The 14,077-nt window shown below is 38.8% G+C and overlaps 2 protein-coding genes across 2 annotated transcripts; one reads left to right on the top strand and one right to left on the bottom strand.

Moving 5' to 3' along the window:
* Positions 1–3,647: 3,647 nt before the first annotated feature.
* On the top strand, positions 3,648–11,626 carry LOC146468119 (metaxin-1-like). The gene is made up of 8 exons (XM_085124795.1): positions 3,648–3,751; positions 3,826–3,895; positions 7,086–7,162; positions 7,244–7,336; positions 8,024–8,203; positions 9,033–9,109; positions 10,161–10,318; positions 10,779–11,626. The coding sequence occupies exons 1-8, from the start codon at positions 3,665–3,667 to the stop codon at positions 11,045–11,047; spliced, it is 1,011 nt and encodes a 336-aa protein (XP_084980921.1). The 5' UTR covers positions 3,648–3,664; the 3' UTR covers positions 11,048–11,626.
* A 310-nt stretch (positions 11,627–11,936) lies between these two features.
* Positions 11,937–13,316, bottom strand: LOC146468118 (neuropeptide FF receptor 1-like). Its single transcript, XM_085124794.1, has one exon. The coding sequence runs from the start codon at positions 13,181–13,183 to the stop codon at positions 12,068–12,070; it is 1,116 nt and encodes a 371-aa protein (XP_084980920.1). The 5' UTR covers positions 13,184–13,316; the 3' UTR covers positions 11,937–12,067.
* Positions 13,317–14,077: the final 761 nt, after the last annotated feature.

Genomic DNA, 14,077 nt, shown 5'->3' with positions numbered 1-14,077 from the left:
GAGTATCGAACCAGACTAATGCCCCATTCACACCAAGGCTTAAACACGTTTAAAAGCTGTTTAGTTAAACACAGTTTAACATTGTTTCTCTCATACAAGGTGCTTTCGGATTTTTGTCGACTATTGATTTAGCACAAATGAAAGTATGTGATAAAGTTTACTTGAATCCTATGTGAAAGCCAATGGTCCAGCTTTCTGTTACCAATTTTCATTTTGTTAAACCTGGGTTAATTAATCATGTTTTGTTGGTGCGAATGGGACATAAGATTCTTCAAAAACAATCAAAACATAATAGGGCAAGCTGGTGGAGTCTTGTGAATGCAGTTACTGGTTTTATCACCACTTTGGCTTAGTGGTGAGAGCACTCTTCTCCCACCCTGAATGTGGCCCGGGTTCCATTTCCGGCGTTGACGCCATGTGGGGGTGGAGTTTGTTGTTGGTTTTCGTCCCTGTTGCTCCGAGGGTTTTTCTCCGGGTACTCTGGTTTTCCTCCCTCCACAAAAACTGAACGAACATTTCCAAATCCCAAATAGACTTGGAAACAGAGGATGAAAGAGCCACTCTGTGAAAGCCACTGAAATTAAAATATATTTTATTTACATTATTTTTTACTTAAAATCCGGCTTATTTTTCTTTAATTTGAGTTGTACCAAAACTGTCAAGCATTTACATTTTTCGTGGAAGAAAGAAGACAAGATAAAGTTCTGCGAGGTTGTTTGCAGACTTACGTGTGCAAGAAGCTAAAAGCAAAATTTATCGGATTGTTGATGTAAATGTAATAATGAACGAAAATGATTTTAGAAAAAAAGAGATACTTAACTTTTTTGGCTAGTTTAGAAATGTAAGTAAATTTTTATGGCTGATTTTTTAGATCAGGGTTGATATGACCGCCCGATCTTTGGCACGGTCCAGGCATAGTCTTCATAAAGTACTTAAAAATTTTTACGCCTCAAAACACGATCAGCAAGATACAGCCTCCGTCCTCCAATCAGTAATTACGCGGACAGCTCGCTATTACGCCCCGCCAAAAAACAATTTACAGACGTTTGACTGAAATAGGGAGTCGAGCGGACCCAGAACGACCGTACGGGTGAGGGGAGGGGGATATCGCGCCACACGTGACGAAAAGGAACCAGCGTGGAGACACAATGGCTCGCAAAAGATGCTCCTGCCATACGGAGCTTGAGCCCGCAGTACGAGCGGCAGTCAAAACTGGTTATCCTACGTCATTAGCAAGTGACACTTCACTTGGGACTAAATGACAATACAATCGAATTTGTTGTTTATCACCGCTCCAGCCGCTCTATAGTTCTCGAAAATGGCCTATTTCTCTAACCTAAAGCAAACGGGAAACCACTAGATACCTTTCCCCAGCATTCTGGACCTTTCCACACAGCCACTTAGCTTCACTTAGTGAATAACACCTCACAGCGTTAAAAAGAAGGAGAGCGAAAAACCTTGACAACCGCGGCCGTACGACGCGGGCAGTGCTTTTAAATGAGGTACTCCCTAAACAGTTTGCACTATTCTATGCGTTTAAATATAAAACATAGCACTAAATAAATTAATAAATATGTATACAAGTATACAGAATAAAATTATTTACACTACTGTATACGCATGATTTTTATTAAATTTAGTTTGCGGCTTTATGATGTATCCGCGAAAAAGTTTCAATTTCTATTTTTCACTTTGGTTGTAATGGTTGATGGCATGCATTACTCACTTTTTTCGAATCACCGCCCCGAGCTTGTTGTGAGTTATCAGCGAATAAGCCGTCAGTATCTTTTTTAGCTGAGAATCCGAGTTTCACAACAGACATTCCCAGGCCAGATTTGGGAACTGAGTTCGCACAACATGTACCTCTAATATTTGCTAAAATATTATAAAATATCTACCTCTTGCTCTGAGTTTCAAGTTCAGATTCAAAAATCCAACCAAGAAGAACAACATAGTGAACTGGCCCGCAGGTAGCGAGTGGTAATCTAGGCGGGCCAGACTTTCAAATCACTCTATTGCTAGTAGTTGTTAAAATTTCACCTATTTACATTTAGACATTTCACCTATAAATTTAGACTTGATTCCTGTTCTTGTTATTCAGATTTATGAAGATAATCCAAACCCTGATTCAAAACAGTAATAAGTTTAAGCCCCAAATTCGCATTATTTTCCTTATTATTAAAACTTTACGTGCATTTCCTTCTGATATTTTGTCTGGCTTTTTACTTTTGCTGTTTCTTTGTTACCCTATCTAAAACTCGCCCTACATGTACCTTCCACCTCTTGCTCATGGCATTCACTAACTTGATAAAAATGTCTGATGTTTGGCATCCATAAATTCTTACTCTAGCTCACATGTGGGGTGGGGGGGGGGGGGGTCTATTTCCCCCCTTTCAATCTCATGTTTGGTGTTCCACCAATTGCAAGCATTTTATTTTAAATGCAATGGGATACCAAGAGCACTTGCTAAGTTCTGTTTTCTCCACATAGTTTTAAACTGCGCAAAAATATTCCTGTATTAGTGAGCACTACCCATAGGAAACCCGAGTATCTCGGTGCCTAGTATTGTTTGCGCAGTAACAATAGTAGGTACTGTCCTTAAAGACATTTAACATTTGACACTCTCCCACCCACGCACCCTGTCTAAGGGGTGATGGATCTGGCTGGCAATACATTTACCAATGTTATTCAATTTATATAATTTCTTTATTTATAACAATTTAATGGCACAAATCGGTAAATAAAAAGTAAAAAATATCTAAAATAGCCATAAGGATAATCTGTAAAATTTTAGGGTAAAAGCACCTCATACTGAGACAGATCACCAATTTCCAAAACAAAAAATGTAGGGACAATAAATGACAATAAAACTAGCCATAAAGTTAGTAAGTTAAATTAATGAAATTATTTAAATTATAATGAAACCACATTTGTTGGTCGGTGAGCGAAGAGTCCAGTCCACAGTTGATCGATATAGCCTTCTTATTCCGTTCCGAGCTATTGCTGGGCTGCGTTTCAACATTTTACAGACACTGACAATAGCCGCACACTTTAAGTGTCTTTTTGAGCTTTAAATACAAGTGCTGCAGGAGGATATTGCAAGCAGAGGACGTGGAAAACTCTCAAAGATTTATACTCGTTGTTACCTAGCAGAGAAACAGGTCGGGAATTTGTATCCCTAAACACTACAGTTCCCACCCGGCGAGATCAGTCTCTCCGAAATGTAAGAACAACATGAAAAGCATATTTCACAACCAGAATGTAAACAAAAGCTGTCCATAAATTGTACGACGAGTCCAGTCGGCCAAAGCGTCGGAGTCTTCACTGTGAACCTCACGCGCGAAGATCACTATATACTGGTCATTCAACCGAAAACAAAACGACGCAGTAAATCGATCAATACTTATAGTCGCCGTGCTACGTTGTGAACTTGGTAAAATCAAAAGCACGAAATACAACACTTCAGGCCATGCTAAATATTTTTCTTGCGCTTTCAATAAGCACTTCATGTAATTTCTCTTGCTTGGCACAACCAATCACAGAGCGCAGATATCAATGACGTATGAAAACTCAGTTTTGACCCGTTGCTGAAATCTGATTGGTTGATTTAAATTTCAGACGCGCGGACCGTATGGCAGGCTGGGTAATATGCACCAAATTCAAAATGGCGGCAGCGAATGCAATGGAGGTGCAATCTTGGTCTGGTGATTGGAATCTTCCTTCCATTGACACACGATGCTTAGAAGTTTTGGTTCGTAAAATTGGTTTCTGTCGTTATTTATATACGTTTAAAAAATTATTGAAGCTCTTCGTTTTCTCCTGTAGGCGTACGCTAAATTTTCTGGATGTCCCCTAAAAGTGAATCGATGTAACAATCCTTGGAAATCCCCTGTTGGTAAGCAGCCTGTACCGCTTTAATAGTAGACACCATGATACTCCATAATATAGGGAGCTGGGGATTTCAAATCAAGAGTTAACGAAAAATGAATTAGCTCCACAGAACTAATTTAATTTTAAAATGTAGCAACATATATGCGTAGCTGTTTCAACTTCATTGCTTTTATGACTTTGACAGTCTAATATGCAACACCGGCAAATGCAATGTTGTTTTTAAGAACGCGTTTTTCTGTAGAAAAACTGACTGATATCCTGACTGTTAGTTTGACTGAGGAGTGATTTTTTAATGATCTCTTTGAGTTTTCTAACATGGGAAAGGGTGGGGTGGGAAGGGGGAGAGTTTTAATTGGAAGGGAGGACTTATTAAAAAATCTGAATACCAAAGCTTAAAACTCAAGGGAGCTTTGGAATTACTGCAGATATATGCATGAATCAGGGATAATTTAATGGACTGTATGGGAAGCAACCTTGTTTTCAGGGTCTGTCCTCTTTCTGTCCCAAGGAGCAAGAGAGGGACAGGAAGAAGAGAGGCCCTGTCAAGGAGGTTGTATGGGGAGACCCCACCTAAAAGGGATACCTTTTACACCCATTTAATAGGCAGAAGGGTAGCTAAATGTAGAATTTTAATATTCTAAAGGGTCCTAGAAATAGGCTGTGAACCAAAACTTGTTTAATTAAATCCAAGTATTTGAAGGAGTGGCAAAAATTGAGCAGAAATTCCTGGCAAAATTGCAATGCAGCCAGTGAGTAGTCCTTCTGTACAGTCACATAGGAGATCAATGTTCTTCTCTCTTTAATACATTTTTGATGTATAAGATAAAGATGCAATTTTTTGTCTTATGTGTGTGTGTGTGTCAAAGAGTCAAACCATCTTGGTAAAATTTGGTATGTGAAAGAGCCCTCCATATGAAATTTTATTGAGGTTCCCCAGAAAATTAAATGAAATATGGAAAAGTAAAAGCTTCATAGAAAATATGCGGCTTTTTTCGACGCTACAGTGAGAGAACAAGAGCAAGGCTTGAGCCAACAAGACGTGATTTAATTTGCAAACCACTCTCATGGAACGAATAATTAGCACCTGGAAACAAAGTGTTGTCGATTTCTTTGTGTATGCAAACAAAAACGCAGTTTTTTGCATATGTTATGTCTTGAATACGAAGCACAAATCGGCGAAAAAAAATACTGGACTCAGGGCTGCAAATAACGGCCGGTCAACGGACAATGTCCGGGCAAAATTGGGTATTGACCGGACAAATCCTTGGATTGCCGGACATCTTGTCCGGTCCTTTACCGACTCGTTCAGAGAAATTTTAATTTTTAACTATCTGATAATCACGTGGGACAACAGTTATTTTTTGGAAAGAAAACAAAATATAAAACTAGACAAATTAATGGTCGAGAAATTCGCGGTAGTCGCAAATTTCTACGATGTCATCAAGTCCTGTCGGGAGCGCAAATCATCATGTCTTCCGTTATTTTATTTACTTTGAGTGTTCCTAATTAGTAGAGGGTTTTACCTTTGGCTACATACCATGATTGACTCTTAAATAAAGTGATTGATTGTTCGATTGATTGAATGATCGGAAACGGCTCCCTCACGAAGAATAATCTAGCTGCACCGAGAATACTCCATGTAGCATTTGTAGCATTTACTTCCAGCACACCCTGCAAAACATGCTTGGTTACTAATCTTTCGGGTGATTTCATCACTCGATGTAACTCAAAAATGGATATGCATAACACAAAAAGTGGAAGAATAAGGTTGTCTTAAAGGGATTCTAAATGGAAGAAAGTCAGCGAGCGCAACAATTGTACTTGGAATAAGACGCCATGCATTAATTAATGCAATTACATACAGTGCTGCCGAATTTCGAAACCCTAAGACGATATGAATTAAAGTTAAGTGTTTCTTGTTTATGTTTACATTTCAGTTAGCTTCTTTTTTCAAATTAATTAAGAGATCGATTGAACCCTTCAGCTTTCATATATTCTGCACATTTTACTTAAAGTTCAGTTGTAGAAATGATGCAGCGATTGCCAAAGTGTAATATTTAATTGGTCTGGATAAAAGCAGTGAGGATATTAATTTTGGAAAAACACAACACTCCTGAAGATGGCATAGGCAACTGCCGAAACATGTCTTAAAACTCAGAGAGTGTCGTGTTTTTCTTAAAATTAATATTTAATTATAAGTGATTTTGCCAGATGTAAAGTAAAACGGACAATTGCGGTTGTATCTTGCGTAACCGTTCCACGTACTGAATGCAAGGCTGCTTCTGCAGTAAAGAGTAGTAAAACTATTAACTTGTAATTTTTATAGCCAAACCGACTTGGATTCAGTTGTTTTTCAGGATTACTGTGCAATTTGGGTTCACTATCGCAAGAGTTACGACTGTTAAAATTTGACCGGCCAAAAACGGGTAGTGTCTGAGCAAAGACGTGTTTGACCGGACAATGTGACCGGTGCCTGCTTGTTAGTTATTTGCAGCCCTGGGACTATGTTTTTCAATCGAAGTGCAGTTCACATGCAAAAATTCGGACAAATCCGAGCAAAATTGAAAAACAGCCTAAAATTCGACATACTGGTAGGTCGGTTAAGGCTGATTTCCATATGATCGCGGGTCGCGGATCGCAGATCGCAATAAGGTCTGCGATCACATGGAAACTACTTCTGCGATCGTCTGCGATTCCTGCGATCGCAATCACAGATGATCGCAGAAGATAGAACCATGTTCTATCTAAAGGCTGGTTTCCATATGATCGCAGACCTTATTGGGATCTGTGATCTGCGATGTGCGATCCGCGATCATATGGAAACCAGCCTTAATGCTCCCAGCCCCTCAATCAATAATAATAATTATTGTAAATGTAATTGTAACAACAACAAGCTTTTTTTCCAAATTGAAATGCCAACAAAGGTTGACAAAGCTTAACTTTTTGTACAAGTAAAAGTTATTTATTTGAAGGTTTGTAGTGGTATTAGCTTACATGCTTGAGTTTTATCCTGAAACAAGTTTCACAATGAGGCCCTGGGTAACTCAAGATTTTGTTAAACAATGATTTTATTTTTTTAATGTTCATAAGTGAATGAGGAAGAGCAAGGCATTACCCTGAAGTTGCTGAATTATATGGAGTGAGCTATACGACTTAAACTTATTTATTTATTTATTCATTTATTTTTTGCAAAGGAGAATTCCCTGTTTTACAATCCGGTGAAGATGTCTTGACAACACCAAGCAAGATAATGGATTATTTGAGAGAAAAGGTGTGTGGGCTTTTCATAACAGCTGGTAGACATGGGAAATGTTTTTTGTTTTTTAATAAAAGTTGTGTGCTTGTTTTATAGAACTTCAATGCTGATTATCAGTTGACAGCAAAACAAGGAGCTGATACCCTTGCATTTGTTTCTCTGGTTCACAGCAAACTGTATCCAGCAATTGTGAGTTTTGTGTGATGTATTCTGTAATAATTCATAAAATAAGACAAACACATGGTCAACTATATTGTTGGCTCCGCAAATTGATACTTAAAATAATAATTAGTAATCTTCCAAATCCAAATGTCTTCCAGTTATCAGACATCCTTTCCTGTTCCTGTTCTCAAATATAATCCAGCCCACAGAATGTTACTGGTAACTGTCAGTGTTAATTTGTTTTTCTTAAAAGCAGAATGAAACCCATGTTTTAGTATACACTCGATTGCAAAAACGTTGACACCTAAAAAGCATAAACCGTGAACGATGAGACCCAATGGCTTTATTTGCATAATATTCTATTCTCGTGCGACGGTTAAAAACCAAGTAGTTGCACATGGTGAATGATGGAAACTGTCCAAGCTTTCCTTAAAGTGTCAAGTTGGCCAACAAGGCCAATTTTTAAATACTACCCACCATTCCGTTGGGTTTCGTCATTCATGGTTTATTCTTTTAAGGTGTCAACGTTTTTGCAACTGAGTGTATACTTTGATGATGTATATCATCAGATCATTATATTATATACATTGATGATGATAATAGTTTCAAATAATTGCAAGCCAATAGTTCACCTAGTGTTTAATCGTGTTTGTGTTTGTTGAGGTGGTTTGAATTTTAGTACGCTGTAGGTAAGTATTATGTTTTATTTTGCAGTTGTTTACTTTTTGGGTAGATGAAAGCAATTACACAAAAGTGACTCGTCCTTGGTATGCCAAGAGGCTGCCATTTCCTCTCAACTATTTTGTTCCTGGAAGAATCTCAAGGCAAGCAAGAACACAAATCTGTGATGGAATTTATTCCCAAGAGGAAGATGATTTTCAGTTGGAGAACAAGGTTTGGCTAACAGGAAGTTCAAGTTCTGTTTATTTACCTCTTTTGCTCAATATTATTGATTTATTAAATATTTTAACTATACTTAACAGTAATTCCACCAAATCAAATTGTACATGAGCTCATAGCTAAGTTATACTAAGTGTACAGCAAGAAGTTACCCGGGCACTCGTGTACCAGTCAATCGATCGATCATGAGAAATGTTATTAACTTATCACCTGTTTTATGTGACTTCTCCACCCAAAGGATATTAGCTTATAGACTGGTAATAAGTAGCCAGTCAGAAGGCTTACTTGCTCAGATTCAGAAGCTGTTTACATAACAATAGCTATTGATATCCTTATTCGTTACAAGGGTTGATTGTGCAAATAGTGGCTGAAGGTCCAGATATAAAGTGTGACATTATGTGCAATTTATGCTTTAATTGAAATAGCTACATGTCTCCACCTGTGATTTTACTTTATTACTGTACTTTAGAATTGTTTTTTTGTCACAAATTTCCATGGTGGGCAAGGTGGAATTTAAGAAATTACTTGCTATGTTCCACTCATTGTTACACCATGTGCCAAGGACTTCCAAATATTGAATTATAAGGCACTTTTTTCTGCATGCCCAAAGGGCAGCAACTGGCAGAACATATGCAAAACTGAATGATGTCACCCTGAACAACTATGCTACTGACATGAAAACCAGCTAAACAGTGTCTGCTAATTCCAAATACTATCCTAGAATCATTTGGGACAATAAGGTATTGTCTGCTGTTACTTTTGGCTTGCACCTTGCATTCAGTGTCAGCTGCATTCTGAACTTGCATTGTTCATTTTACTTCAGCTTTTCAAGGACGCCCTGGAATGTTTTAAGCTTCTGTCCACCATGCTCGATGGCAAGGAGTTTTTCTTTGGCGGCAGGTGACTTCAGTCTCCTTCATACCTTTAGGCACCAGTCGTATGATTTGTATTTTTTTTTTTTTTTCATAATTTTAATTTTAAAATTGTTCAAAATATCTTTTTTATTTTAGTAGAGCCAGCAGGCATGAGATAATTTTTATGAAAGTTACAACATTTTTTAAAGTAAACATGTTTTGGATGAAACTTCATACATCATCAGTACAGAAACCCGCTAGTGGGTGTGAAATACAAGAAGTATACATTTTAGCTTATTACAACATGACAATATTTTTATTTATTCTTCACTATTTCTTAACCTTGTGCATGTCAAAATTATACTCTGTTTGTCCTTATCGAATTACGTTTTGCATTCATAACTCTACATTTTAACTGTAGCATGTAAAAGAATGGACACAGTGTATTTTAAAAATTGTGCACAATGGTGCACAGTGTTCAAGCTTTTAGTGCATCATAATTCTTACAGAAAGCGCTAGCCATGTGGAATTACGGTCACTTCGTTCCATGACCACTTCGTTCCAAACCACTTCGTTCCATCCTTTGGCCACTTCGTTCCACCAAATAGTCACTTCGTTCCAAAGATGACTAACTGATGATCGGGAATATAGCTGAAAGTTGATTTGACTGCGCAAAAAAGTTTTATGTACTGGTTGCTATGATCAACGCGTGGCTGCACATCTTTTCACGTTTATGTTCAATCTAAACATGATTTCGCATCTTCGTCAGTCTGAAACTAATAAATAAAGTTAAGAAAGAATAGTTTTTTCGAAGCAGGTTCATCTTTACTGAAGTCTGATATGATTGGTTGCTATGATCCCAGATCCATGTAAGATAACGTAGAAGTTTACTCGCTTAGTTTACACTTGGAACGAAGTGACTATTCGTTGGAACAATGAAACTTTGGTGGAACGAAGTGGCCAAAGGATGGAACGAAGTGGTTTGGAACGAAGTGGTCATGGAACGAAGTAACCGGATTCCGCCATGTGACATGCAGGTCTTGTGCAAGAGACAGTCAACTGACTGTGTGCTAAGATCTTTTTACTTTTCTTTGCAGTCCTACCACTCTTGATGCTGTAGTGTTTGCTCATCTGGCAGTGATTTGCAAAGCTCCTTTGCCTAATAATAAACTTTATAATTACTTGCAAGGATATGATAACTTGTGCATGTTCTGTGGGCGAGTATTACAACGCTACTTTCCACCGGAGCCAGAAGGTATGCTCTTTTGTCTCAATCTTTACACTATTTTTTCTTTTTGTCTTTTTACATGTTTGGTTTATCAACAGAGTTAATAGCTACAGGTAAATTGGCCACCGGAAAGAGATTCGAGTTCTGCTTGAAATGTCAGCACTCCGCCGAATCTCTTTACGGTCGCCAATTTAATGGCCTTAGCTCTCACGAGTCTCCAGTAGCTCAGTGATAGAGCATCCGAGCTAATAATCGGAAGGTCTTAGGTTCGATTCCTGATAGCAGCACTCAGATTTCCTTTTTCCAAGTTTGCCTGTGTAACAATACACCATTCTCATTTTGCCTTTAGTTATCAACTCTGTTGATAAACCAGACAATCGTTTCTACTGCCCACCGACGTAGCACAACAGTTTCTTTACAAACCAACTCCCTTATCCAGGGTGAGTACGTGGTTTGTTATAGTGACGGTTATGATTCTGTATCTCAGAACAACAGCAACAGCAACAGCAACAACAGCCCCAGTCCCGGTCAGCTTCATCCAGCCAAGATGATGCTGTAGATGCCACTGAGCGGCGGAACACACTGCTGGCTGTTGGATTTGCTGGTGTGGCCATGGCCGCGTATGCTTTGTACAGTGGCTTGATTCAGATAGAAATCACAAGAATAAGGAAGGATGGCCTGGAGGAGTCCGCACCTGATATGTCGGCATTTACGTTTAGAGATCGAGAACAGCATAACGAGAGTACATCTGGATGAATATGTCGCTATCTTGGTAGGAAACTGTGCAAAGAAGCTTGAAGGTAGACATGAAACAAAACAGAGCCAACGCTTTGTTGGACCTCATAGTACTGAAGATTATTCTCACCGGGCGCCGGCCTCACGAAAGGGGAGCTTAACACCATTGTGCCGAGCAGAGTAAGCCAAGGAAGGGTGAGGGAGGGGTGCTAAACGGACATGTGGCGGTTTATAAACGCTGGAAAACAGCCCATTTATAACCAACTTTTTCAAGATTCACTGATCAAATTATCCCTAGAGTATTCAGGTCAATGGAATAAGCTGCATAAGATGAAGGCGTTTGTGAGTGATAGCCCCGGTGAGATTAGGCGGTTGATGATCTTTCAATTGGACGGCATTGTGTCGAGGGTACTTTTAGTATTAGAATAAGTTGCCAAATTACCTTACCCTAAACAAAGGCTGCAAATTTGTCAGGCCCTCAACTTTCAACAAACTTTAAAAAAAATCGCCGAGAACTATTAGCACGGCGTATAAACCTTTAGTGAATGATATTTCACTCTTATCTTAATGTTTAATTAAATAAACTGTTACATTGCGAAATTTAGTCGCGTAATAAATTCTACAAGCGTATCAAAACTGAGTAGCTCATAAAATTCAGGAATTCAGACTGTTTTCTTAGTTTGACATTCCCGGGGACATTTCATTAGCTTTCAAAACCTGATCATTCTTAATTAACTGTCTTGTGGTTATTTTATATCAAATCTGAAGTAATTCCACCACAAAATTCAACCTACAACTACAGCTTTAGTGCCATAGTTAAATTCAAAGATCCCCTTTTTGTACACAGACGGTTTTAAATGTTCAAAGGGGCCCATTGCTAAAATGAATCTTTGAAGCGGAGCTTCAGGGTTGAGCGCGGGGCGCGTGCTCCCAGCGTATTCCCTGTTTTCCCGCGCTTTTTCTTACAGATTACATAAGGCGCCAGCCACAGGTCTCTTATTCCACAGTGTACCCATGGATTCATTTGTCTAGTGTATGATCCTACAGTGAAAAGGAGTCTCCTGGTGAGGAGGAGTCCATTCCAGCATGGAGCTCTTTGCACTCACGTGACTCAGCTGAGTGGACAGGAACCACCTCAACTGTGTCGGCCGTAATCTTTCTATTCATTGTTGAGGTTGACATTGTATTCACGGTGCTCTCTGCTAGCTGGGATTCCTGTGCCATATTTACCTGCTTTCTGCCGCATGTGAAGCAATATGAAAAATACCGGATGTATTCCCTGCGGAACTGTTCTGTCAGGAGTCCGTAAATGATGGGATTGACGCATGCATGCAAGCAATCAAGAATGCCCGAGAATTTGAAGATCGCAAATGCGACTTTCCACTCTTGTTCACGTCCAAAGTCAAACAGGAGCCAAGCGATTTGACCGGGAAGCAAGCAAATGGTGAACAGGATCACTATCATGGCAAGTGTCTTGATCACTTGAATGTTTTCTTTTCTTCTTTTCCGCGCCTTTTTCTTCTTTGCTTCTGATAAAGAGCTCTGAGGGAGTGTTGAACGCCAAAGGTAGATTCCAATTCTAACGTATGCCGCAGCGATGATACACAATGGCAACAGAAACTGTAGGATAGAGAGAGCGAGCGTGTAAGCTTTTCGGTGATTTAAAGATGGCCAATTCTCCTGGCAGACTCCGTCTTCATCTTTTGTGACGATGGATAGTGGGAGTACTATTATGAGGGATGAAATCCAGATGGCAGCGATCCAAATGTAAGCGCTTCTCTTCCTCATTTTGGGTTTGTAAGGATTTGTGATCAACCTGCAGCGGTGAATAGCCATGGAGGTGATGGTGAAGATGCTTAGAAAATAGAAGATTGTCAACACAGGTTGAACGAGTCGGCAGTAGTACAAGGTTTTGTAAATCCCTCGAACGTGCTCGAAGATAAAAATGGGCATGGAAAATAGGATGAAACTCAAATCTGAAATTGCAAGATTCAAGATGAAAAGATCGTAAATCGACCTTTTGTGTTTTTTACCTGTAATTACGGCGATTACTAAACTGTTGCCAGCGAAGCCAATAACCAGAGTAGCGATGTAGAAGCCTAAGGTCACATTTCTTTCCGCCGCACTCGGCAGCTCGTAATCTGTGTTGTTTGACATTTTTGCTTGCAACAGTAGTGTAGTGGTTTCTTTCTGTTTCTGTTCCAATACTCAAGTCCAAACTGAGAGTAGCAGTTTCTTAATCTTTCTCAATCTGTCTCCACTGTTTCGTTGTTCTTTTGTGGTTGACACAACCCTGTATTAACAAACCTTGGTAATATCCTTCAAAGTTTCAAATGGTTTGCTTCCTCATGGCCAGAGCTCGAGTACGGTGTGGTTTCAGTTAAGATACCCAGGCTAATTGTTTTAAACCTGCAAACCAAAATAACCTGTTACTTGTTATTGGGAAAGGATAAATACTGGTATTTTGATTTTAAGGAAATCTTACTGCTTGTACAATGTCTGGTATTGTTCGAGAGTTCGCTGACAGCGCCCAAGGATCCTTTCACTGACTAAATCAATTTTTTTATTGATATTAGTCAGGGAAACCCAAGGCGTAAATCTACCCTGAGTAAATAAAACTATCCATCCATCTTGGAGTTTTAGGAAGCCGAAAGGGTTCCGAAATAAAAAGATATTATTCTGTTGTGGCGATGAACAATTATTACTAAGTAAATTACATCTTCTGAATTTGCGTATGAAAACGGGGGAATTTTATTTTGGACGTAATTTCATTTCGTCCTCGTTTATTAATTTACATACATAGAATTAGGTAAATAGTTTGGAACGCCGACTTTATTGAGTAAATAATTCGGTATGAAAATCAGAACTATCTTTAGGAATTAAGAAACCATCCGAACGAAATCATTTTGATTAAGAAAAATGGTTTTCAGATTTCTTTGGCTAGCGCAAAAATACTAAATCACAGAGCAAGACAAGTGGAGTCTTATGTTTCAGTAAGAGTTAGCGGTAAAATTATTGTTTAACTACTAACACTGACTGCTATTAAATGAA

Source organism: Pavona decussata, unplaced genomic scaffold (genome assembly GCF_977016875.1).
Source record: "Pavona decussata unplaced genomic scaffold, jaPavDecu1.1 SCAFFOLD_133, whole genome shotgun sequence".
Classification (NCBI taxonomy): Eukaryota; Metazoa; Cnidaria; class Anthozoa; order Scleractinia; family Agariciidae; genus Pavona; species Pavona decussata.
Note: the sequence above shows the minus strand (reverse complement) of the source record. Positions and strands in the feature narration are given on the sequence as shown.

Excerpts from the sequence above, each read along its gene's own strand:
- LOC146468119 (XM_085124795.1), top strand. The coding sequence starts at position 3,665 with ATGGCGGCAGCGAATGCAATGGAGGTGCAATCTTGGTCTGGTGATTGG. Across the intron at positions 8,204-9,032 it reads ATTTTCAGTTGGAGAACAAG|CTTTTCAAGGACGCCCTGGA; the intron begins GTTTGGCTAACA and ends ATTTTACTTCAG. Across the intron at positions 10,319-10,778 it reads CTTTCCACCGGAGCCAGAAG|AACAACAGCAACAGCAACAG; the intron begins GTATGCTCTTTT and ends TCTGTATCTCAG.
- LOC146468118 (XM_085124794.1), bottom strand. The coding sequence starts at position 13,183 with ATGTCAAACAACACAGATTACGAGCTGCCGAGTGCGGCGGAAAGAAAT.